Genomic DNA, 27,993 nt, shown 5'->3' on the forward strand with positions numbered 1-27,993 from the left:
GTGTTGGAATGGGGAGCAACATCATGCCTTGTGCAAGGTGCACCTCTGGAGTGTGACCCACCATGTGCAAATGGACAGCCACCATCGCTGTCACTTCCGTTGGCTCGGACCATCTCGGGCTGTCTCTTCAGCCATGCGTTCGTTTGGCCTTCCTGTTCTTGCTCTTTTTGGCCAGCCTGGTTTTTGCTGGATGTCCCTCCAGTCTGGGTCATGACCCGCTGCATGTGCTGGCACGGAGCACCAACTGCTCGTGGACTCTTGAGCGACATACGCGCAGCTACAACCACCTGGAGGGTGACGTGCGTCTGCGGCGCCTTTACTCTGCAAACAAGTTCTTCCTCTGCATTGACAAGACAGGCAAGGTGGATGGTACTCGACGCAAAAACTATCCTGACAGTGAGTAAATGACAGATGTTTGTGTCTTAGAAAGGGTGTGGAGTTCACAATGTTGCAGCCTTCGCTTTTATTGCCATGCACTTGCTGTTTTATCTAGTTTTATGGTTGTTTTACTGCTTGGGATTCCTCTGCCTTTGCTCAGGTCATTAGATATCATCCTTAATTTCTGTCATGTTTTTGAGAGGCAAGGCAAATCTAGGTAGTATCCAGAATACCAGACGAGTAAAGGAATTGACGACTAGGAAAGTTGTAGCAATGTTTCCAGTGCAGTCAAGGAAATAAATGTCTTGGTTGGCCAGGACTACAAAAACATGGAGTGAGGGTTTTGATTTTGTGGAAAGGCTGCCTAAGTCATTCACTTGCAGTATTTGCCAGCTAAATCTACACTACATGGCCACCTGACCAGAGAAAATGTGGTTATGCTTTAGTTGTACAGTAGTATTTTTGTCAGGATATTCTATACTGTCATTCTCATAGTTTGACCTTGCATTATGTAGTTACACAGGACAGCAAGTAGTGTTGGTGTTTACGTGTTTATGCTTAAGTTTAATTCCCATTCTAAATAAGCCATAATTGTGAATGAGTGCAAATGAATGAAGTTTGTGGTGCATCATGATGGACTGCTGTCCTATTCAGAGTGTATTCCAGCCTTGTGCCCACATGTAAAGTCACTGCAAAGAGAAGCAGGTGATCTTTGAGGGTCTGTGAGGGTTTTGTCCGGATATTCTGTTTCTCTTATCTCCTAAAACATGTCAGTAGGTGGAATGGCTACTCTGTGTCCCTCCATGAGTGAATAAGAACGAAGTAGTAGGTACCATATATGCACCATATTGGACAGTCTCGTTCCTGCCTTGTTTCTGTGTTCCTGGAGCAGACCTTGTATTTACTGTGATGTTTTGCCATGTCGTCTGCATGGGTTTCCACAAGGCAGCATGATTTCCTTCCACTTGCTAAAAACAAGGCTGGGTTGTATTCCTGCCTTTTTGTCACCTTTTTCCCGATTAAGTAATTTCTAATACTCAACTGGAATTCCACTACTGCCTGGTGTGGAATGGGAGGGCCGCAAACTAACACACAGCCCCTCCCTCCAATTTGTAAAGCAAATGACTGCTTCTTACTTATGGGCAGGGATTTTTTTCCAGATGGAGAATCACACTATGCACTCTATTAAAGCAACACTCGTTAAGGTGCATCAAACAGGCAGCTGTTGCTGTTACAGTGGCATGAAGTGGCAAATCCCATCTGGCTTTTGATTTGGTCTTTGCTGTGGTGGCCAAGTGTACTGGACTGCTGCAACATGATTTACTGTGTTCATTTTTTGTAAATGAATAAAATCTAAAAGATTCCAAGTCTAACTAGGTTTGAGGTTTGTCCAGACTTTAGAGATGGAGAAGATGATGCTTTTTACACTAATGGAATTTTAGAAGGTTCATAATTAGCAAGTTGTTTTTGCATGGTGAATTCTGCTTTGAATCATCATACACCTAAAAAGTGTACGTACCAGGTTTGTGTTTGTTTTTCACATCCTCTATCAGAATAAACCACCCAAACCGCCTAACGTCAATGAACTTGCATGCTCTCACCAAATTATTAACACACATCACCTACCTCCATTATCTTTCAGCAACTGGAGCTTTACAACATGACATCGATCCCATGTCAGGAGGTCAGCGAGGTTATGCCTCAGTCAGGCTTTGGGTTTACCAGCCATAAGACTGACACACTGTCGTAGCTCAAGGCTTGACCTTTCGGTGCTGGGTTTGACTGTAAGTGTTTATGCGTGTTGCCGAGTGCCCTTTTCACAAACAGTGTGAATCATCTCCTCCAGACCAGTTGCTCCAGCTGAGAGCACAGCTTTGCTCTGTTGATTTAATGCTGTCCAGAGTAAATAATGTTGCATGAAATTGCATGAAAATGGGCAAAATTTTCAGGAACATGAACATAATTTTATGCTACTGGGTATTGGGCGAGAGGAAGTGAAAATGACCGGTGTCATGGTCAGGTTAGGTAAATGTTGACTTCTAGGTTGTGAATCACTTTTAATGTTTGAGGTTATGAGAAACCATATCAATATGCATTTGTTAAAAATGTAATGGATGTTTAATTTATTGCATTAATGGGGAAGTCATTATAAAAGACAAATTCTAAATGCATACATTAATAAAAGACTAAATGAATTAAATAATTATGCTAGTCATGTTTTATCAGACACATTGAGTTCTCAGCTATGAGCCTCTGACAGGTAACGAAAATTTGGTCTTTTAATTAATGAGATTAGATTGGTGAGATTAGATTTGTGGTTGTTTGGTAAATAAATATAAGGGAAACCTTTCTATTAAGACAAATAAGGATGTAAACAGACACAAATGCATTAGACCTGGATGTTGAAATATACACACGTAACAAGGTGGTGAATGAATCATCACCTTGAATAAAAGGGACACAAAGAAAATAAGGAAAGAAAAATAAGGGGACAAGAATTTCTACAACCGCTCCAAGCCGGATTGAGAAAGCGAGACAAACGCCGGCCCAACCTACCATTGAATAAAACGGTGGGCAGGAGTCACGAAGTCTTTCTATATACTATTGCTCTGTATTTTTGCCTTCAAAAGAATATTCCTGCCTCACGGCCAGCGTTTCTGAGTGGCATTGGATCCATCGAGACCCTGAGCAGAATGGAGTGGTTAGTAAAAATGAATAAATGAATGTACATAATTGTACAACCTCCTTCCGTCTGGTCATTTTTACAGCCAGAGCAGTGGTATAATAGACTTGGGCAGTGCCCCTGTCTGCCACTGATCCTTATAACTGTAAATTTTGTGGGTTTGTAGTTTCCAGGCCTGTCAGATCTGCTTAGCTGTTGAGCCCAGGCTCAGTGAGGTGAAGCAGTGCAGACCTCCAAAACAATTTGCTCGATTATTTACTTACCTTCTTCTTCTTTCCTTCTCCTAACTTTCAAAAGTGCCCTAAAAGGATATCATCCATAATACAACATATTCTGCTTGGTGCTTGTTTTGTCCTTGGCAGAATGTTTATTATTATTATTAAATATTATTAGGAAAACATAATGTTTGTCTAGTGACAATTAAGAAAATGTGAAAAATGCTTTTACCATCCTGGGTAAAATCCAAATCACTTGACGCCCAGGTGGCGCAGCGGGACATTCTGCTAGCACACCAGCGCCGAGATTCTGAACTCCCCGGTCTGGGTCCGGGGGAGGGCGCCATCTAGTGGGCATAATCGGCAGTGCCTGCAGCGGACACGTATCTGCTAAGGCGGGATGACCGGACTATGTGGGTGGGTTCTTCAAACGCTGTGTAAGGACCCTGATTAGCAGACAGAGAGGCGCCTGTGCAGAATGCATGGGTGAAAAATGGTTCTGCTAAGGGCTGCACAATGGTCAAAGGAGGCGTGAGCAGCAATATACCTAACTCGACTGCAGTCAGGGATCCCCCAGCAGCGGAAGACAAATCGACTACACACTAAATTGGGAGAAAATGCATAAATAAAATAATTACTCTCAGGGCATCATGTACGTTACGAATGTTACTCATTTAAAACCTGACAGGACAAAAGTGGATTCCCCAAAATAAAATCCAAGTAGAACAGGAGACAGGGTTTGAACCAGGCATTATTCATATTTTAATGCTCATAAAATAAATGTAGTGCCGTATTTATATGCTCAGATTTTTCCGGTGAAAGTACATCCACCCTGTACTCTGATTAGCCCCCATGGTCTGTCAACACTGACCTAGGTCAAACATGGCACGCTCATGCCCCCGTGCCCTGCTCATTTTTTCCAGCCCCCACTCCTGCCTGCTCAGGTGTAAAAACAGTTGAAATTAGTCAACAGATCCTCAGCTAATTGAGGTTGGAAATATTGTATCAATCCTAGATGAGAGGAAAAGCTGAGGGGACAAGGCAGAACCACAAATTCAAAGAACAGCAACAGAGAGGCACTAAACAGTGTGTGTGTCAGATCTAAAACATTAGGATCAACCAGCTAATATGTTGTTGAAACAGCTCTGACCTACCAGGACATGGACTTCACAAGACATCTAAAGGAGAATCTGGTGCCAGGACACGATCAGCAGGTCCTTTAACATCTGTATGTTGCAAGGTGGATTTTCATTCAGTAAAAATTAGTGCCATCCTGGTACGAATACAAAAATAGCAAGGATAAAACATCATTTTAATTTCAGTAAAACATATTCTCTTAGGTCAATTGTCACTGTTAAAACAACATGTAAATCTTTCATCCTATTTTTTTGGCTTAGCCAAAGTTGTTCATGATTTATGTCACAGCACCAATATTTCACAAAAAAAGAGACCTTCAAAAGACACAGTGTTAAAGCCTTGGGTGTGTCTAGCAACTCAACCGTTTGATTTGGTTCCAGATAGTGACATTGCACTGGACTTTGTGGAAATAAAGTCATGCGGCAGACATAATCAGGAAATTCACTCATGTTAAAATATGCCCACTTTGCTGTTTGTCAGGCTCTTTCCTCCCTGTCCCTCCACCTTTCACTGTATTTCCTGGGTTTGTGTCATGTTTACCGAGTTTCCCGTCACAGCTCTGCATCTAGCTTTACATGCTGCCTTTTTTCTTTGCTGTGATTTCATGGGCGTGTTGCACTTGAACTCACAGGAAGAAAATTGTCCACTCGTCCACTCTGAATATATTACAAATTTATTAAAAACATATTTATTATAGCAAGACTGTTCGTATAATAGGACTTAGGTTATCCACATTTGGGAGACACTTATGCACTCACTTGTATACAAAGTTAAAAATGAATGTATACACAGATCAGCCATAACATTAAAACCACCTCCTTGTTTCTACACATTGTCCATTTTATCAGCTCCACTTACCATATAGAAGCACTTTGTAGTTCTATTTGGGTGGTGGATGATTCTCAGCACTGCAGTGAGAATGACATGGTGGTGGTGTGTTAGTGTGTGTTGTGCTGGTATGGGTGGATAAGACACAGCAATGCTAATGGAGTTTTTAATCACCTCACTGTCACTGCTAGACTGAGAATAGTCCACCAACCAAAAATATCCAGCCAACAGCGCCCTGTGGTCAGCGTCCTGTGACCACTGATGAAGGTCTAGAAGATGACCAACTCAAACAGCAGCAATAGATGAGCGATCGTCTCTGACTTTACATCTACAAGGTGGACCAACTAGGCAGGAGTGTCTAATAGAGTGGACAGTGAGTGGACACGGTATTTAAAACCTCCAGCAGCACTGCTGTGTCTGATCCACTTATACCAGCACAACACACCACCACCACCACGTCAGTGTCACTGCAGTGCTGAGAATGATCCACCACCTAAATAATACCTGCTCTGTGGTGGTCCTGACCATTGAAGAACAGGTGAAAGCAGGTTAAAAACGTATGTAGAGAAACAGATGGACTACAGTCAGTAATTGTAGAACTACAAAGTGCTTCTATATGGTAAGTAAAGCTTATAAAATGGACAGTGAGTGTAGAAACAAGGAGGTGGTTTTAATGTTATGGCTGATCAGTGTATAAAATGATGAAGTGTTTTAGCAGGCATCAATTCAAATCAATATGTCCAATCACAAAGTCTCGGATTTGCAGAATCATAAATTTGAAATTAAAATGACAGTAATAAGGGAATAGTTGACTAATTCTTTGGTGGTTACATGCTTTCTTTTGATGGACATTGTGAGGATTAAATACAAACTTCCAAACTGATATTGGTATTGTAGCCGTACACTTCAAAGTCAAATTGCTTACAGTTATAATTGTTAAGTCATTGTTATGGTTTACACATTGTTTTTGGAAGAGTTCTATTTTAGCAAGGCAGGACTAATTCATATTGTGAGGTGCCTAAATTTAGAACTAAGAATTCACCTTATTTTCAGTGTGCCTGTGGATGCAGCAGATTTCCAGAGGTTTTGTATCAGACTTGCACATTGAATCTTTATTTCAGTGTGGTCTGAGACTGCGGTAGAGATCCTGGTTTTGTTTAATCAAACATGAAAGCTAAATGATTCCAGACTTTGTTGTGAAGACTGGAAATGCTGCTAATATGTCGTCCAAAGTGGCTTCATGATGCTTGCAGTGCCAAAGAGTTCATTGAATGCATTCAAAAAGAAACAGTGTAATTGACTACAGTGGGAAACTGCAGAAAGTCCAGTTCTTGCTAGTGGCTTTTGGCACTAAGTAGAGATAAGGGAGACAATCAGACACTCACCCTGGGAATGGTGAAGAAAAAGTAATGTTTTAATTAGTTTAACCTCTGCTGTTCAAATGACATGTCAAACTATGACTGGACACAAACAGAGCATGTCGCAATTAGAAGCTTAGGTCCAAATTTGGGTTACTGAACCTTCATCAGGAGGTTTATTGAGTTTCACTTTGGCACCTGAGAGCTTTTACCTGCTGGACATCATGAAGTCGACTCACAAGCTTAATACACAGGGCTGTTTAGGAGTAAGACCTACCTTCTATCTTTTGGCAATGGTTTAGAATTGTAGTTGTTGCTCAATGAACATATAAAGTAAGCTAGCATTAGCATATTGAAGCCAGTCCTCTAAAATTAGGTAAGTCCAGTTAAGTTGGACTAAAGTAAAGCCACCCCATGGTGGTAGTGGCTCAATGGCTTGGGTACTGCATCATAGGTTTGTCCGTTCCAGCACGGTTAAAAATGTTCTCGTACATTATTTTAGGCCATTGCTTTCATGTCGCCGTGTGATAAAGACTTTACATCTAAATTCTTCAGTGTATTGAAAAAAAATAAGATGAAAATGAAAGTGTCTTTCCTTAACAAAGACTGATAATGATAACCAGTTTTGCTTTTTACACCAGTGGTGTCCAAACTTTTTTCACTGAGGGCCACATACAGTAAAACATATCAGAGGTGAGGTATTTAGCCTAATCTCTAGTGTAGTAAAATTAGCTAAATCAATCCAATGTAAGTAATTTATGCTTGAAAATGGAATTTGCTTAAAGAAAAACCAGTCTAAATCACAGCTTTCGATTAAGGGGTTTTCATTTATTTAGTTACAAAAAGGGTTGGCAGCTCATTTTCAGAACAGCAGCCTCAGATTGTTGCTTAGTCAGGATGGTGATCCCCCTTCAGCGCTGTATAAAATGAGGAAAATAAGGGGAAAAGGGGATGGGTGTATTTCAAGCTTGGCATTTAATTAAATTACATAACAATACAGCAATACATACAATACAGTAAGAGCAAATTTCATGTGTGGGCCATATTGCATTATATTTTTAGAATTAGCTGCAGTTTCAATTAAAAATGTGGCGGAGCGGGATATTCCGCTAGCACACCAGCACCAAGACTCCGAACTCATCGGTTCGAAACACGGTGTCATCGGCTGGGTGCCATCTGGTGGGCATAATTCTTAGTGCCTGCAGCAGATACTTATTGGCCACAGTATCTGCAGGGTGGGGGCCGGACTATGTGTGGGTGGGTGGGTCTTTATACGCTGTGTAAGGACCCTGATTGGCGGAAGAGACGCCTGTGCAGAATGCAGGGGCGAAAAGGGCGGAACAGGCGTGTACAGCGACGTGCTCTCCTCGGATGCAATCGGGTATCCTTCAGCAGCGGAAGACAAATTGAGTGTGCTAAATCAGGAGGAAAATGGGAGGAAACAAAAAAGGCCAATTTAAACAAACCATAGTTCAAACACCCCTGGTTTACACAGTGATTTTCTGAGGTTAAATGTATTTATAGAAAAAGTTAGTGTGATACAGTAAAACCTACTACACACACTGACCAATTTATTATTTAAATAGGTTGTTTTAACAGTTTAATTTGACACATTCAGGGGTATTTAAACATGCATTGCTTCACTACACAAACAATGCCAGCAAAGCACTAATGCTGAACAAGAACTAGCCAATCCCAAATTTCCCCTTCAATGAAAAGTAATTGGCCCTGTTATTGTAACATTTTATGCAGGATGTGAAAGAGGTATTAATTAGATCAGCTGGGAATATACAGCTAGGCATACTCATTCGACACCATATGCTTAGCATCTGCCAAAAGAAACACTGTCATTCTCCCTGGTTTGTGAGGTCAAATGAATTATGGCAAGCTGGCATTGGCAGTCCCCGCCGCTGTGTGTCAGGCCTAAAGTACTGGCAGCATCTCTTTAGTGCACTCTGTGGGAAAATGTGGGAAATCTTAAATTCTGTTGGAGCTCTAAATTGACCTTTTTATTACAACACAGGTTAAACCAGACAGTATTTTTTGAAAGCTGACGTTTTGTGACTACTGAGGATTCCCATGTGTTTGCTGGTGAGATTTTTAAGTTGCAGTCTCTCAGAACTTCTGTACAAACTGTGATTAAGATTATTTTTTGGTTAAAGTGGTGATTTAACATTTCAGAGGGTGAGATGCCATACTCAAAATTGGCAGACTCATATGTCAAGATATACACAGTTTGATTATTTTGATGCATTCTTAATTAAAAACAAAAATGCCATGACAGCAATCGTTTATTTTGTTGTTTATCTCCAAGGAGCATTGATAGCAAGAGTGTGGCACACCCATCAATGAGGTGTTCTTTGGGCAGTACATTAGGCTGACTGATTAGACTGTAAAGGGCACAAGAGACAGCTATAAAAAATAAGAGTCACAGTTGGCATATTTAACGATTTTTGTGCTAATTAATTAAGCACTTTATGGCCAATGTCAACCCAGCATAAAGTGTTTAAGTAAGGTCTTGGGACTCACTCCACAAACCCTCAAAAGAGCTTAATTTAGTTGTGACATAGACTCCAGCGATAGCTTCATTTGTTCCAGCGAAAGTACTTATCTCTGGAATTGTATGGGAGGATTGTCGGCGATGGCTAACACTTTCTAATACATCTATTTAAAATCATCCATAGCTGTTACGTTACTTACATTAGGATCTGGTCACTGTAAAGCATACATACTATATAATGTGCATATTTTTACCATTCATTAACTGCTTCTGTCCTGTTAATGTAGGCACTGTCATCCTGAAAGACACCACCTTTATCAATAAACAAATTGCTTTGATATGCGGTGGAGCATTACAGATCCAACAGAACAAAAATATTTCCAATCCATAAAATCTCATGGTGTTATTTGTTTATATTTCAATTTCCCAAAACATGCAGAAGGTAAAGAACGCAGTACTAAAAATTGGCCCTAGACATGAGTGTACGTGTGTGAGCGGTCTGTACACCATCACCAAAATCAGGACGTGGTTGCTGAAAATAAACTGATATACACATTTTAATTGTTTATAACTTGCAAAGTCTTAATATCCATGTCCACCAAAAACATTTGATAATGTTCTGTTACTAAGGACAAAGTTGAACTGAAACATTGGCATATGGTCTGTTGCAAATCATTACAGATCTTTGCCCAGGGAACTTAGTTACTTATCCAAATTTATAAACAGTGTGTGGGGAGGTTATAAACTGTGACATAATGTGCAATATAATTCCTTTATAGTTTTACTAACAGGTTGAGTGCACCAGACACCGTGAGGACAATCTGCAATCCACCTAGCTCAGATTCATGGAATGCATGCATTACCTCTGCTCTGGATTCTGAAGGCTGTGTGTTTTACCCAAATTTAGCCAAAGATCGACATTGTGCAAGGGATCCTCAAAAAGTTTCCACACTGTTATATTTTGGTTGGAAACGGTAAGGGTGGGAGGGGTAGTAATTAGTCGTGTCTGAAAGACTGAGAGAAGCTTATAGTCCGAATTTAGCGCCATCTGATTTCCACCTTTTTGGATGCTGAAAGAAGCTTTAAGAAAAAAAAAAAGATTTTCATGTGATGATGATGTGAAAGTCGCAGTGCATCAGTGGCTACACGCTCAACCAAAAACATTTTTGCTGATGGCATTAAAAAGCTGGTACGATGCTAGGAAAAATACTTTGGAAGGTGACGATGTAGAAAAGTGATGTCATTTGCTTTTAAAATTTTCAATAAATCGAGTTAAAATAGTGGGGAAACTTTTTGAAGAACCCTCGTACATGGTGCTCCTAGAAATAAATGTAGCTGCCCGGTAGAGATTTAATCCATAAAGCTTCCAATGAACTGTTCTTGTGCAGATGTTGCTTCTAGAGGCAGTTTGAAACTTGGTAGTGCATTGTCCAATCAGGGACAGACTTTGTAACAGTGCCAAGTTAAATAACTGAGATTCTTCTGTATTCATATGAATGACAGTTTGATCAGTGTATATGAGTTCTATGTACAGCAGAAACCAAGGTTACCAGATGAAACACATACATAGCTGCTACATACTGTGGGATTAGTGTGTTTGGGTATTTTAATAGTTTTTTTTATTTTACTACTTTGGCTTAATTTTTTTATAATCATTAGTTACCTTTTCTAATATATAACCCAGAGCCTACCCTGGGAACACTGGGCAGGGTGACAGTCACATGGCAGATTTTCACCAAATTGGTTTATGCTGTGAACACTATGCACAAAACAGGAACACAACCTGGACAACCTCCACCAAATTGAATATTTGTTGGAATATTTTATCCTATTACCTCTCAAATTAAGTGAATTATTGGCCACTTCCCTCGATAATTGGACACTTTATTTAATCAATGACAGCTATCAAGCTGGGTGATAAGAACCAACAAAAACTTCCTCTGTAATGTCATTATACAATTGCTTGACTGTTGTTTCTTCCTAATATCTAATAAAGTCTAGTCTTATAAAGTTTGACTTGGCAACACAAAAAACCTTGTTTACCCTTAAGAAATACTTGACTTACTTTAATGGAATATTTGACACTGTCTGAATGGCAGTTATTCCAAATAAACAAGTAGGTAGCTTGCGTCTGTTGCTCCTCTAGGGTGTAAAAGAAAATTTGGATGTGGAAGAGAAGTAGAGTGTAGAAGGCCAGAGCCAGATAGAAAAGCAGGTCTCAAACACCCCCTGCAGAGGGTAGGGTTAAGTTCAAGACCTCTCTTACTGCTGCATCCATTTCACAGCTTTGACAGGCAGCTGATGGCACTGCTGTGTCATCTGTCACCTCCCTGTCTAGGTCGTCTCATTTAAATACCATGGAACAGAGGCCATCCAGTGTCTGATCAGTCATCTGGAACAACCTGGGCCATGTACCACCACCCTTCCCCTCTTTCAAGTCTGGAAAATATTTTGATTTTTCACATTTTACAATAAACAAGAGGTAAAGCCTTGTGCATGCAACATTTGGGTTTTTTTAAACATTGAAGCCCTTTTGGTCTAATAAACAATTGTGCTAACCTTTTAAATACTTTTTCTGAGTCTGACTATAACCTTTATGGACACTTTCTTAAGAAGCACAAAGTTAATCTCCTGGCATGTCGTGTATACACTGATCAGTCATAACATTAAAACCACCTCCTTGTTTCTACACTCACTGTCCAGTTTATCAGCTCAACTTACCATATAGAATCACTTTGTAGTTCTACAATTACTGACTGTAGTCCATCTTTTTAGCCTGCTTTCACTCTGTTCTTCAATGGTCAGGACCCCCACAGAGCAGGTATTATTTAGGTGGTGGATCATTCTCAGCCCTGCAGTGACACTTGACATGGTGGTGGTGTGTTAGTGTGTGTTGTGCTGGTATGAGTGGATCAGACACAGCAGCGCTGCTGGAGTTTTTAAATACCGTGTCCACTCACTGTCCACTCTGTTAGACACTCCTACCTAGTTGGTCCACCATGTAGATGTAAAGTCAGAGACGATCGCTCATTTATTGCTGCTGTTTGAGTTGGTCATCTTCTAGACCTTCATAAGTGGTCACAGGACGCTGCCCACGGGGTGCTGTTGGCTGGATATTTTTGGTTGGTGGACTATTCTCAGACCAGCAGTGACAGTGAGGTGATTAAAAACTCCATCAGCACTGCTGTGTCTGATCCACTCATACCAGCACAACACACACTAACACACCACCACCATGTCAGTGTCACTGCAGTGCTGAGAATGATCCACCACCTAAATAATACCTGCTCTGTAGTGGTCCTGTGGGGGTCCTGACCACTGAAGAACAGCATGAAAGGGGGCTAACAAAGCATGCAGATAAACAGATGGACTACAGTCAGTAAATGTAGAACTACAAAGTGCTTCTATATGGTAAGTGGAGCTGATAAAATGGACAGTAAGTGTAGAAAAAAGGTGGGTTTTAATGTTATGGCTGATCTGTGTATTTCATGTTTTGTCTGGCCACCCTGTCAAACCTTGTCAAACACCTACAACTACTGGCAACCATATGGAAATGGTTTCTCTAGAACATCATGGTTGCTTACATATACGTATGCAGGATTTGTTTGTGTGAATTAAACCCTGGTGTGTTTTCACTTGATTTTATTTAGACAGGGAAGAACACAGTAATCCCGCTCAAGTTCAAACAAAAACAACTTATGAGAGGTGGTCTGTGTTTATTTCAAAACAAATCTTTGTGGTCTTGTGGTTTGTTTACAGTGAAAAATTAATCTTATCCACTTCATGGATTCTGTTAAATTTGGGCAGGAGACAAAAAACAGAGCTTGTTGAGTGTATCTATAGTCAAAAAAATTAGTGGGACAGGACACAATCTTCACCAACATGTCAAAGTAACAGAGATATACAGATGGTTGATGAAATAATGGAAGATTACATTAAAAGGAGGCAATTTGATATGTGACATTTTACAGCATCATAGAGAATGTGTGACAAGTTTCACTGTCCACAAGTATGGAAAGTGAAATAGTCGTTGCAAGTCACAAAGTATACTGACACAGACAGGAGGCTCTTTACAGGGTAATTGCTAAATTGCCCTAAATGTACAGCCACAACAATGTAGGCCACATAGAGCTCAGCTGGACGACTGCTGCAGAGGTTTTACGGAGTAATACTTCTGAACTACCTTTAACCCAACTGCTTTAAGATTGACTTAATGTATTTCCATCTTAAGTATAATACACTGCTTTATAGCTTTATATATGGTCATATAAAAATTTTAATGGCACAGATTCCTAATGAATAGTGTAAAGGTGAAGGTTAAACAGTTAACAAATCTTACAATGCCTAAATCTAATTCTGGTCAGTGAAGTTACATCTGGACATACAAAGCAGCTGAAGAACAAATTGGTGTAATTAAGTGCCCTCAGCATTGCACTCAGGCTTAAGTCTAGGACCTTTTAAGACCTGATGGAAACAAGGGAATCCACGGATCAGGCTACTCATCAATTCTGTTCGTAAATGTCAGCGCAGACCTTTTGATGCAAGGTTTAAAGGCAATGGTGCTCAATCTCTCCTTGATTAAAGAAAAGTTCCTACATGGGCTCCCCCACTATTCATTCAGTACCACACAGGAGCAGGCGAAGTAGACCAAATTTTCCTTAACCCCATTCACCTCACTGGGCCCCAAGGGAGAGCTCACTGTAGAACTCTTACACTCTGATATTAGGGGTGGGTTAGTGGGTGGGGGGAAGGAAAACAAACCTGAAGTGGTCCAGAAATCTTTTAAAATTCTTGAGCCCTGCCTGCTGCTCATAGTTGTGTTTCTCAGAAATTACAATAATAAAAACAAAATCTGTTAAACTACAAGTGGATGTTTGGATTTTACTTGACCAACCATTCTTTAGAGTGGTAGATTCACCATTCTGGCTCTGTCCAAATTACATGCTGTTTACAATCAAATTAGTGCCAAATCTACGGTCCTGATAGTATTCTGACACTATGCAATATGCATGCAATTTTAACACATCTCAAATATCAGTCATTTTATCAGGTCAGCTAGCTATGCAATACACTACAGATAAAAAGAAAGAAATTTTCAGTATTAGAATATTTACATTAGATATGATAGATTATTTAACAGTAGTTAATAGTTAAATGTGTCAAGACAGGTGCAATGCTAGCTGGTACTTGGAGCACATCAATCAGAATAAAATGTAATTAAATTTTAGTATAGGCATTTAAAATCTAAATAATCGTATTTCTAGTGATTCATGTAATTGTTAGCCAAGTATCCAAATATACCATAATAATAATAATTTATAAAGATAACTTTGGCTTACAAGCAGACCTGGTTTGTTAGAATCTGTCTGAAGATTTCCAGGGATTTTTTTTATTATTTACATTTACATTTTCGGCATTTAGCAGACGCTCTTATCCAGAGCGACTTACAGAAGTGCTTCCATAGTAAACATTTAATTACTCTAGTTTAAGTAAACAACAGTCCAAGAACACAAATCTGCTAAAACTCTGTTAGAACCAAAGTTAGTGTGTTTTTTTCTTCAATAAATGAATAAGAGTGTTAGTAAGTAAGTGAGTACAAGTCAGCTTAAGTGCTTAGTAAAGAGGTGATAAAGGTTTTTAATCGTTTTTTAAAGACAGCGAGAGACTCAGATGTTCGGACAGACAAGGGGAGTTCGTTCCACCACTTGGGTGCCAGTACAGAGAAGAGCCTTGATGCTTGTCTTCCTCGAGTCCTGGGTGGAGGATCAAGTCGAGCGAGACTGGTGGCTCGGAGGTTGCGTGGTACAGAGCAGGGTTTGATTAGACCTCAAAGGTAACTTGGGGCTGGTCCATTTTTAGCTTTGTAGGCAAGCATCAGTGTTTTAAACTGAATGCATGCAGCTACAGGAAGCTACAGTGAAGAGAATGCAGCAGTGAAGAGAACGCAGCTATATTTCAATATAGCATTAGGCTTAAAGTTGTGAAATGTAAATACTTTATTACAATTAGAACTACTGATTTAGCTTGAAGGTGCTTAAAAACTTGTGGCTAAAACACAGACATAATAATTAGAAGGGGTGACTACATACATTTGACCTCAAAGTGTATTTCTGAGACAAAAAACACCTGAGGTAAAAAAAAAAAAAAAACGACTGTTCTCTGCTTGCTCTTTAGTAGTTTACTCTACAGTATAGACTTGCCCCAAATGCCCCTTAACTTTACCCACATCTTTACTGCTTAAAAACGATCTATAATAAGCATCTATAATAATATAATGGTCTCAAAGAAAACACGTGTACATATATGCAATGAAGCATAATGCCTCCTTGTGATGATTCTTTAAATTTTTCCTACCACCCCATTGTAATTTTCGGAAGTTTTGTTTTGGTCAATTTGCCACTTGCTTTTTAAAAAAGCAAAATAATAATAATAATAATAATAATAAAATTTGTTTTTGCATGTATTTAATTCTATACATTTAACCAAACCAAAAATCTCTGAAACCCCTTCCCCTGCTAAAACTACAGACCCCACAAATCATTTGTTTTTGTCAGAAGTATTTAAATGTTAGCAGTGTGATGTGGATCAGAGTATTTAACCATCCAAAAACCTTGTTGTGGTGTTCAGGGTACACTAAATGTCAACCTTATTTTATAAACGCAGACAGTAAGCCTGCTTGACACTATACTGCGAATGCACATATCTGCAATCATCCAGAGTAACCCCGGTCATTGTTAAGTGTTATGAGTCACAACACTGATAAGATTACACTGCTAATAATCAGTTTACGCATGGTAGAGATCAGATTGCTGTTAGCCCTGCTACAGAGGTTTATCTGTCACTGTCTTTAATCTGTACTTCAGGAAGTCCATAGATGAGTGCAGACTGATTGTGTCTATTAAGAGTGTTTAAATCAGCTCTGTGCACTTGTCTGAGTGAATGATGGTATCGTTCAACCTCTGACCCCAGGACCATTGACTCTGGAAGTGGCCTCTTTATCTGGCCCTGTAATTGACTAATGAAAGACTTCCTTTTCTCTCTGAGGGTTTTGAGGGGATACAACTGAAGTAGGTCTTATTCGTAGACAAAACTGCATGTCCATATATTGCAAATCAATATCCAAAGCTTAAACGGCTGTGGAGACCAAACATCACACCCATATTTTTTAAACATTTGTAAATTATGTGCCCTTGATATAGACTTGGTACCTCCTTTGATGTTTTAATGCTGTAACTCCAGTTGTGTCTGGAAATGCTTTCCAGTACATTTTGGAACATGACTGAGTATTTGCAAGTTAAACCCTAACTTAAGTAAAGGCCTGTCTCACAATTTATGCCAAGGGTGTTGGACGGGGTTAAGGTCAGGGCTTTGTGCAGAGTCCACACATAACTTGCCAACCTTTTTACTTAAGCTTTTGCACAGCTGTGTTGTCATGATGAATGGTTTAAAAACACCCTGGAACACTATTTACCATGCATCAAACTTTACATGTGACACTATCCACTGGAGCATGCATCATTCTCCTGGCTTATGTGAAACCAAAAATTGTCACTTTATTGTCAATTTAACACTACAGAGGGTTACTGCTCCAGAGTCCAGCAGTAGTGTATTTACACCACTGCAGTCAACGCTTAACATCAAATAAGGTGGGTTTAAGCTCACATGCAGCTTCTCAGCCATTTAGTATTAATCCCAACTATCAGTACTTGGGCAGTTAAAACCTGGAAATCTGTAACCAATGACAAATTGAAATGCTTCTGTAATTCTGTTTTGAGAGCTTGTGCGGTCTGTCACTTCATGGTTACTGTTGCACCTACACATTTTGACTTAATAAGCACAAATATAAGACAAGGTAAACATAGCAAAACAGACCAAGTTAACATAGCAAGACCAACATTTGGCAAACTGACTTGGCGAATAGGTGGCAGTGCCAAAGTGAAACTGTTTATTTAAGGAGATGGCATGGCTGTATGCCTGATTGTATGCACCTGTTAAGTGGGACTTGACCATCATAAGAGTTGCCTAATAATACTAAACCATCAACAACATTGTTTAACACACAAGAATCAAACGTGAAATGTGGAAGGTCTAACAAGTGTTAACTTTAGCTCATTAGCAGATCAAAATGTACTTTTCCAGGTTTGGGAAGTATTTGGCTGTATGAGATTAAAGTAACAGACAAAGCAGGAAAACACAAAATGTGAAGGTAAAGTGGAGAGAGCTCTCAGTCCTGGTCAGGTCTTTTTTGTCCCCACATGACCTCTGCTTTCATGCCTGGCCTCTGTGCATCTCACCTGTCTCGTCTGTGTGTGTGCAGGGGGTAATTGGATACCTGTCACTGCCACTAATGGCCTTTGAAGGACCTGGCTAATCCCCAGAGCCTGCATTCAGCAAGGCATAAAGGGGGAACGAGGCCGAGGGCAGGCCCCAGAAACCATACAAGCATCGGATTGTGTGAGCAAGAACATCACCCAAGTGTGAGAAAGCACTTTCGTCTGAGCACAAAGCCTCCCGCAGCCACTGCTGCCAGCTCGTACTGCCCTAATTACGAGCCTAATATATACAAAACGTCATGAAGTGTACTACTTTACAAGCAACATTGATTACCTTTATGAATTTAGCTTAGAGTAGCAGCATGAACTGTGATTGCTACTTTACTGGTTACCAGAATATGTAATAAGGTCAAGAAAGAAACACAGTGATAGACATGAAGAGGAAAAAACAACAGTTAAATGCAGTTTCCAAGGCGGAATTCATTGATGCTTTAAATATTGCTTGTTTTTTTTATGGTCAGTAAAACTTGAGTGAATGTGACATGTTTTAATACTTCGTTACATGATGAAGGACAAGAAAAGAGAAAGAAACTGGGCAACAGACAGGTGTTTTATATTATAGCCTTAAGACATTTATTAAGTAAGACAGAATGCTTGGCAAAGCTGTTAAATTTTACTAAATGTGACATTGTCAAAAGAAGTTTGTCTTTAAAAAAATAATGAACAAACCACCAATGTGTAAGCTGTAAATTCCAGAAATTAAAGATCACAAGTTCACGCTACCTGCCAGACTCTATGTTATGCCTGACACCCTGTCATCTTCATTATTGCAAAGCATCTAACTAGTGTTGTTTCAATACTCAAGTGCAGTATCAGCAATAGAAAATACCAATATCTTACCATTTCTGATGACTTTTGCTTAAGAATAGAAATGACAGTACAGTGAAAGCGGAGGTTATATTTAACTGATTTTATGTCATTTTTAAGTAATATACAAACAGAAATCATCCAAATGTTTAATAAGTGCAAACCTAACAAATATATCCTAAATAAAAGTCAGTAAAAATTCCATGTCAAACACAGCACAGATTACTCTTACTTTATGTCTTTATGGTTGGTGTGTAGTATGCTGTATCTACGCTGCATCCATTTATTTATCCATTTAGTAAGTCATTTTAGAAACCATTTTCTTCTTTTTAAATTCAATAAAGTCTTTAAGGGCGACATGATAACTGGTTTAGTCAATAAACCAAACTCAAAAACAACCAGTTAGCATACATGCTAAACATGCTACCAAACCATCTTTTTTTTTATATTGGAACGAAAGGTATTGCCCTCTAGTGGTCAAAGTATAAACACGGTAACCTCACAAGAGCCGCTGACTACAACCCCTGGCAAAAATTATGGAATCACCACTCTTGGAAGATGTTCTTTCAAATGTTTAATTTTGTAGAAAAAAAATTAATCACAGACATGCCACAAAACTATCATTTCTCAAACTGTCAACCCTCTGGCATTAAGAAACAATAAAAAAAGAAACAAATATAATAGTTGTGGTCAGTCACAATTGCTTTTTTTTAGATCAAGTAGAGGAAAAAAATATGGAATCACTCAAATCTGAGGAAAAAATTATGGAATCATTAGAAAACACTGCACCATTATTACTTTGTTGCACCACCTCTGGCTTTTATAATGGTTTAAACTCTCTGAGGCATGGAGTTAACTAATGACAAACAGTATTCTTCATCAATCTGCCTTCAACTGTCTCTTGCTGTTGCCAGATCAGCTTTGCAGGTTGGAACCTTGTCATTGACCATTTTCTTCAATTTCCACCAGAGATTTTCAAATGGATTGAGATCCGGACTATTTGCAGGCCATGCCATTGACATTATATGTTTTCTTGAAGGAAAGTTTTCACGTCCTTTGCCTTATGGCAAGATGCATTATCATCTTGAAAAATGAAGTCATCATCACCAAACATCCTTTCAACTGATGGAATAAGAAAAGCATCCAAAATTTCAATGTGGACTTTGGCATTTAATGAAGACCATCTCCCCTGTGCCTTTACCCGACATGCAGGCCCATATCATCAACAACTGTGGAAATTAACATGTTTTCTTTAGGCAGATATCTTCATAAATTTCATTGGACAGACACCAAACAAAAGTTCCAGCATCATCACCTTGCCCAATGCAGATTCGCGATTCATCACTGAAGTTCACTTTTATCCAGTCACCCACAGTCCACGATTGCTTTTCTTTAGCCTACTTTAACCTTGTTCTTTTCTTTTTAGGTGTTAATGATGGCTTTTGTTTGGCTTTTCTGTATGTAAATCCCATTTCTTTTAGGTGATTTCTTACAGTTCAGTCACAGACACTGACTCCACTTTCCGGCCACTTGTTTCTCATTTGTTTTGTTGTGCATTTTCTGTTTTCAAGACATATTGCTTTAAGTTTTCTATCTTGATGCTTTGATGTCTTACTTGGTCTACTAGTATGCTTCCCTTTTACAACCTTCCCATTTTGTTTGTACTTGGTCCAGATTTTAAACACAGCTTACTGGGAACAACCAACATCTTTTGCGACATTCCACAATGATTTATCTTCTTGAAGGAGTTTTATAATCCTCTCATTTGTTTCAACTGACATATCTTGTGTTGGAACCATGATTCATGACAATCTGCTTTGTGCAACAGCTCTCCGAGGTGTAAGCACTCTTTTTAAACTGAAGAATAATTAGCAAATCTAATCTGCTGCAGATGTTTTGTTTTTAAACTGCAAATTACAGAGTGATTCCATAATTTTTTCCTCAGATTTGAGTGATTCCATATTTTTTTCCTCTACTTGATCTAAAAAAAGCAATTGTGACTGACCACAACTATTATATTTGTTTCTTTTTTTTATTGTTTCTTAATGCCAGAAGGTTGACATTTTGAAAAATGATAGTTTTGTGGCATGTCTGTGATTTATTTTTTTTCTACAAAATTAAACAATTGACAGAACATCTTCCAAGAGTGGTGATTCCATAATTTTTGCCAGGGGTTGTATAATTCAGAGTAAAAATTTAAAGTAAAGCTAGCAGATGCAGCATCCATGTTTGATTTATTTAGTAATCATTTTGTAGAAGAACATACACCGATCAGCCATAACATTAAAACCACCTCCTAATTTCTACACTCATGTAAATGTATTCTCACTGTCCATTTTATCAGCTCCACTTACCATATAGAAGCACTTTGTAGCTTTGTTAGCCCCCTTTCATGCTGTTCTTCAATGATCAGGACTCCCACAGCACCACTACAGAGCATGTATTATTTAGGTGGTGGATCATTCTCAGCACTGCAGTGACACTGACATGGTGGTGGTGTGTTAGTGTGTGTTGTGCTGGTATGAGTGGATCAGACACAGCAGCGCTGCTGGAGTTTTTAAATACCGTGTCCACTCACTGTCCACTCTATTAGACACTCCTACCTAGTTGGTCCACCTTGTAGATGTCAGAGACGATCGCTCATCTATTGCTGCTGTTTGAGTTGATCATCTTCTAGACCTTCATCAGTGGACACAGGACGCTGCCACGAGGTGCTGTTGGCTGGATATTTTTGGTTGGTGGACTATTCTCAGACCAGCAGTGACATTGCTGTGTCTGATCCACTCATACCAGCACAACACACACTAACACACCACCACAATGTCAGTGTCACTGCAGTGCTGAGAATGATCCACCACCTAAATAATACCTGCTCTGTGGTGGTCCTGGGAGAGTCCTGATCATTGAAGAACAGCATGAAAGGGGGCTAACAAAGCATGCAGAGAAACAGATGGACTACAGTCAGTAAATGTAGAACTACAAAGAGCTTCTGTATGGTAAGTGGAGCTGATAAAATGGACGTGTGTAAAAACAAGGAGGTGGTTATAATGTTGGCTGATCGGTGTATATAATTTTCATATTGCAAAAAATACACTATTCTAATGAAATACTTAAAAAAGCTTCTTTCAAAGAGCTTGAACTCTTCATAATTTAGTTTCAGATACATTTAGCAGAGCAGCTATTTAAAATCTTGAATAAGATAACTTTATAATATATATAAAAAAAAAAATATATATATATATATACAGTATATACAACAGGTAGTTCCGACCTTACAATCTGATTGGTTGAGAAGCGTTCTAACTGTGCTGATATTCGTGATAACAGCACGGTCTTTTCACACCACAACTGTATTACTCCGCTGACGCGTTGCCAGTAACGACAAGCTTCATGCACGCAAACGCGCATGCAGGCGACACAGCCTTTTTTTCCCGATCGCGTTTTAAATCCGTTATCTGATATACAATCTAGCGCACTGTGTAAGGAACATAAATGAATTGTCTAATATATTGTCTAGTGCACTATGTAGTGAACATGAATGTTATCCGATACAAAATCTAGTGCACTATGTAGGGAACATTAATGTGTTTGTAACGCGAACAGTTAGCTTAATAGCCCAGTTAGCAGCTCCTAAAAGTTCTGTTCTCACCTATATCCTTTGGTGTGTGCGAGATGTTTTTTTGTTTCTTTTTTTCTCTTCGGAGGTTCTTGACTTTTTCTTCTTGTTGTTCTTACCTCCCTGAAATGAGTTTTTGCAACTTGGGATGTTTGCTTTGTAGTGTTAAACTTTATATTCGTTGTGGAACCTTTTGCATATTTATTATAAAATTCAGGGCTTCTTTGATTTATTTTCTTTCTTTATTTTGTAAAAACTGTTGTATAAAAGCAATAGAACACTTGAGGTCGTGTGTTATCGCGAATAACATCACGGCTGCGACCGAATCACAGCCATGATGTTATTCGCGATAACACACTCCCTCTCATGTTCTATTGCTTAAATATCATTAGATTGGTCCAAGAAAGAAGTCTTTTTGCTAGTAATTGCTACAAACTGATGAACCACTGACCATTCTGACCAGGTTGTGATTAACTGAACAGGGCACCAATTTATCACAGAGCACCCATTTACTGAAGCATACCTAGAATCAGTGCAATTTTTGCATTTCGTGAGAGGAAATCGGAGAACCTGACAAAAACATGAAGACACTGACTAAACATGCTTCTGACATAAAGGTTCAGAATGCAATGTTTGAACTCAAATCCCTAAACTGTTCACAATCATCACCACTTACTACATCAACTCTCTGCCCTTTAAAGATAAAATTCCTGCTGACAAAATATTAGTTCTCTCTCAGTTCTCTCTCAAGTAACTTTTACAAAGTCGGTTTAAAGAGAGAATTTTTTTTCCTCTAAGCGCAGTCTGAAACAGTAGCCCTCATAAGCTGTCACCAGGCTGTTCATAGCAGTAGCCGTGGTCTTTTATAGTGTGAGATCTCACCACACACAGACTGAGACAGAAGCCTGCTCGGGTGCACATCCGCAGAGGCAGATCAGATCAAAGGTCCTGGTCATGGCCATTAGGCCCAGCGGCGAGGAACCAGACATGAAAAGCCTGTGTTTTGAATGAGAGGAATAAAAGAGAAAAAGAAGGAGCAGAGAAAAAAAACAGTGCCCTCTCTGAGCAAACTGTGAAATAATTGAAAAGGTATGTCAATCAAGGGCAAGCGTACTGTTGGATCATAGAGATTCCCATGCTTTTTCTTGGCGGGGCAACAGGCCAGAGAGTGATGCTGAAAGGGGACGACCTAAGATTTTAAAGACCTCCAAGCTAGTTGGGAAAAGCTAGAGAAACTTTGCCCAATTTTCTATCCAGTCTTCCCCCTTTTTTCCGCTTAAATGAGGTGGGAGGAACCTTGCTCTTTACTACAAAAGCTGGGTCATTAATAAGGCCTTGTCAGAGTAAGTAATAGTCCTTCCAGATCTCAGGTAGATAACAAAGGCCTATTGGGAGCAAAGGGCCAGTTGAAAGAAACATAATTTTATGACCCCAATGACCCCTGAAACCCTCTACTACTAAGGTCGTCTTAATACCATGTACAAGCCATAGCCCACCCCTACTTCTTATCCAACTTTAATTCCGACAAAAGAAACCCAGTGAGTACTCTTTTTGCCCAGCTTTTCTTTTTACCCCTTCTTCAAGGTAAAAAAAAGACCAAATGATCTAAAGATGGGCTTCATTCCAAAATCCATTTGGGGTGGAAGATAAAAGAGAAGGAAAAAAAGAAGAAAAAATCAAAAAGAAGAGCATAGGAGAAGTTTATACAGATTTAGCTAAACCAAAGTTGACTAAGCAATGGCAAAGACAAGCTCATTTGATTGTTGTGACTAATGTGTCTGGAAGACTTCAAGAAAAAATAATAAATACAGGTTGTAGTTGTGGTCAGTTTACATTTGCTAAGTGCAAAGTTACAAATTGACTACAAAATTGTTAAAAGTTTAACTAAAACTAAAAAGTTTAACTAAAATAGTTTAGCTCCTTCTTCTCTGTTTCTTAATTTCCTAAAGCAATACAGTCCATCTGAATACTCTGTGTAGCCGAGACTAGCCTATGCTTAACTAATAATACCCTGTATTTAATATTTCATGATATTATCTTAAAATCACAAAAAAGTGATTTATAAATTATGGTTAATAGTAAATATATTATTTTTTCATGGATCACATGGACCAAATATGATTATAAATTATAATATATTATTATATTATTATTATGAAACCAACTTTTACTGAATTTACTAACCAATATAAAGCTTCACAAACCATGTTTGACTTCTTTCACTTCTGCAAATGCGCAACTCTGTAAGTCTACCGGACGATTATGTGGCACTGAGGAGATGCACTGACTCCACAGGTTACACCTCTGGATGACTAATGACAGATTATAAACATTTCAGACACCAGTGCTTTCTATTTAAATGGCTCAGCCCTCATAAACCTGCTGTGAACCTCAGTTATCAAGAGAACTGGCAAAGGGAATTATGATAGCACACTATGATATATGCAAACACCACTGGGAAACATGCAAATAAAAACACAAGTCTTTATATAATGATAAATTGGTTCTGCAGCTGGTGGACACTACCTGCATGATCTGTCAGTTTAGGGTGAAACTAGGGCTAGACTGTCTTTACCCATACGTAAAGAAAAAATCTGTTAAGTTTGTTTATTTACCTTCTTTCTGTTTCCAAATGTGATGACTTTACCTGGCCTGCATACAGCTTCTTTTTCTTCTTCTCCCTTCCCCCCCCTTAATGCATGGCAGCAGCCACCTGGAGAAGCAATGGCTAATGTGCTTTTTAGAAGCTTTTGAAACCAACCACCACATAATGCAAAATACTGGATATACTGTAAATGTGTATACAGAATTCTGTAGTTATGAATTTACACATATCCTTAATTGGGTAGAATAAGTCTGATGGGAAAGAAAGAGAGATAAATTCTTTGCACCAGCTAGTAGTGAGTTTTCCCTAAGAGTACTACAGATTTACAGTGTGCACTGTGTGTACTTGAACTACTCATGCTGGTGCCTCGAGCAGACAGCAAGAGTTGCTGTTGCAGCAGCAGTCAGGAGAAACCTTATTCAACCTTCCCTTTTTCAGACACAACCAATTGTGTCTGTTGTAGATCCACTGGGATCTACATCCAAAAGCAGTCTAAATGAGGTGAAGTAGTAAACATGCAATTCTCAAGAGTAAAAGCACACTTTATGTAAGGCCTTCTAAAAACCTAAACCTTTATAACAATATCTGCTGTCTATTCTGCATGTTTTGGTGTATAACCCTTTCATTATTATCGGAGTAAACAGCATTTACAATGAGCAGATTTTAATATACATTCATTTAAAGTTGCAGTTTTGCTGCATTAGACTCATCCGTGCTTATTCTATTCTATGTGGATGTACGTTTTCCAATTCCAGAAAATGTAGTTTAGCTTTACTACCATTCAACACTGCATCTTTAGAGTTCCTCCTAAAACAAGAGACAAACTGCATATCTCCCAAACTGCATATCATTGCACTAATTACAATTTTAATACGGATGCACTACTAAGTTCTTATTTGGTATAATTATACGTACAGTGATATTCCATTTGAAACTCTGAATCTGCTATCATGATGCTCATACACACAATGATCTCTTCTCTCCAGCACCGGAGTTGAAGTTCCGCCTATATTTATTTTAATATGTTTACTAGCCACCACCAGGCCGGTGGAGGTTTTAGGTGCTTTTGGACATTCAGGGGAATTACTTTCCCAAACTGCTTTGCAAACCCCCTCTCCCCATATGATGTGCCCTTTCAACTGGCTGAAGGTTCTTACACCTTTACAAATGCAGCAGGAAAATCACTTGATTCTGATCCTCTGGAAGTGGGATTCCCAACTTTTAGTGTGTATTATTTTTTTTAACACTGTTAAAATAAACACTGTCAAATCCTCCAGTGGTTACATTTACCCACATTTATTCTTACATGCCAGTTTATTTATTATTTTTATTTATTTATTTTTGTTTATGGCAACTGACTGCTCTCAGCTACAGGTACATAAGCAGACACATGCATGGTCATTTGTTAAACCTATTATTAAGGACTATTGTGGTTTGCCCATTATTTTTACTATTCGGACGAAAAATATCCCCGAAACATATGTGTGTCTGTTTTTCTAATCTGTAATGATGGAGTTGTTTTTGATGGCGAGACTTCACCTCCCCTAACTCATTCCTATGTCCCCTGTTTTCTTCTCCAGGTCTGATGGAAATCCGATCTGTTAGCGTGGGAGTTGTTGCCATCAAATCTGTCAGCACTGGCCTGTACTTAGCCATGTCCAAAAAAGGCACGCTTTTTGGATCGGTAAGAACATATTTCATAATTTTACAATGTATTTTGTGAAGGCCAAAGGCCAGTTTAGTGAGAAATAAAGAAAACATTTGAGACAGTTTAATGTACAGTACCCCAATGTACGTATGTATGTACCTCGATTAACACAAGGATAGTATTTAGTTTGAGTCCATTAAAAATAATAGTTAAATGTAAGGATCAAAGTCACCTAAATTCACAGGCTGCCAATAACTCACAAACTACAGGTTAAGAACTAATTGGCTGATTAGACTGATTAGACTGATTTTCTTTTCAAAACTAACAACAGACAAATAATCATACCTCCTGCCTCTTTAATAAACACACCATTCACAGTCCCTGCTGTAAAAGTATGTAAAAATGCCTAAAAACATTTAGGATATTCAATACTTGCTATTCTTTTTTAAAGTGGATGTTTCAAAAGGACACCACTCATCCAAACTGTAAAGCACTGCTTTGCTTAGCTGGACGACTTGCAATTACTAATGTATTAATGAATTCATAACTGTTTTAAGACACTTAATAACATTAGGGTAGCAGTCCATCACCCAAAATTTTAAAAGTTCAAGTCACAGACTCAAACAGCATTGGCGTCTATATATATGTATGTACACCCAACTAAGTTGTGCAAAGACCTAAAAAGAAATAATCATGCAGGAAGACCAAAAAGTCCAATTAGCAACTGGAAAAAACATCATCAATAAAGGAGGTTCTGCCAGTTACCACACAAATAGCTCTCTTTCCACTGTGAATGATTTTGAACGATAAAATTAGAATATGAATTAAAATCCAATTACTAATGGGAATTATTGCATAAATTCTGGAAATTTGAATTACACTACCAATGCAATAAATACGCTTTAAACTGAAAAAGCTGCAGTAGTAAAATACATGTAACTGTGTTTAACTGAGCTGGCTTACACTGGCTGAGATTTATGAGAACACCTTAAGGGCTACTGCTGGTGACAGACCTGGTTCTGCTGGTCCTGTGCGTGCCATCCAACTGTTGTTTGTGGCTTGTTTAATGAGTGTGTGGTGCCTAAGCTCTTTAACAACTCTATGACACATCTCAACCTGGCAATCAGTCACTCGACTATGATAAGTCTGGCTTGCAGACATCCCATTCACTCCCCACCCCCTGGTCTGAAAATAAACAATCTATGAGATCGAGTGAAGGCGTGAGAGCCTCTGATTTCATTCCTGTTTGAATCACACGCTAATGACTATTAATCAGAGGACTTACTGAGGAGCTGATCTTATCGTACTACAGGCAGTGAGATAGCACTGATATACCCCCCCCCCCCCCCCCCAATAGAAACCCAAACCAGGGAACACTGTCATTGTAGCATCTCTTGTTTTTGAGATTAGAGTACCATTCAGTCATGAGATATGGGCAAGAGATCAGTATAATTTAGCAAATGGCCTTAAAACTACAGAAGAAACAAGGGATTGTGAACACAAATAGATAATAAGCACTCATCTGCACACCACACTAGAGCATACAGATAAGAAATAGTCAATGCAGATTTTTCCTGATATCAAGCTTAGATTCGGATGTTATTGCTGGATAAATGTAAAGGACCTTGGCATAAAAAACTATTAAAATGAATGTAGTCATAAATCTTTTATGCTCTTCATCTATTTATAGGAAAGATATAACCCAAGCTGCAAATTCAAGGAGCGTATTGAGGAAAATGGCTACAACACGTATGCCTCCCTTCGCTGGAAGCATGGTGGAAGACAAATGTTTGTATCACTGAATGGCAGAGGAAAGCCACGGAGAGGCCATAAAGCTCGGCGGAGACATCCCTCCACTCACTTCCTCCCAATGCTTCCCACATAA

The 27,993-nt window shown here is 39.0% G+C and overlaps 1 protein-coding gene across 1 annotated transcript; it reads left to right on the forward strand.

The window, feature by feature from the left end:
• Nucleotides 1–62: 62 nt before the first annotated feature.
• On the forward strand, nucleotides 63–27,993 carry fgf22 (fibroblast growth factor 22). Its single transcript, XM_063013066.1, has 3 exons — nucleotides 63–396; nucleotides 26,041–26,144; nucleotides 27,799–27,993. Exons 1-3 carry the CDS (start codon nucleotides 63–65, stop codon nucleotides 27,991–27,993), a joined length of 633 nt encoding a protein of 210 aa, XP_062869136.1.

This window comes from Trichomycterus rosablanca, chromosome 17 (genome assembly GCF_030014385.1).
Source record: "Trichomycterus rosablanca isolate fTriRos1 chromosome 17, fTriRos1.hap1, whole genome shotgun sequence".
In the NCBI taxonomy this organism is placed as follows: Eukaryota; Metazoa; Chordata; class Actinopteri; order Siluriformes; family Trichomycteridae; genus Trichomycterus; species Trichomycterus rosablanca.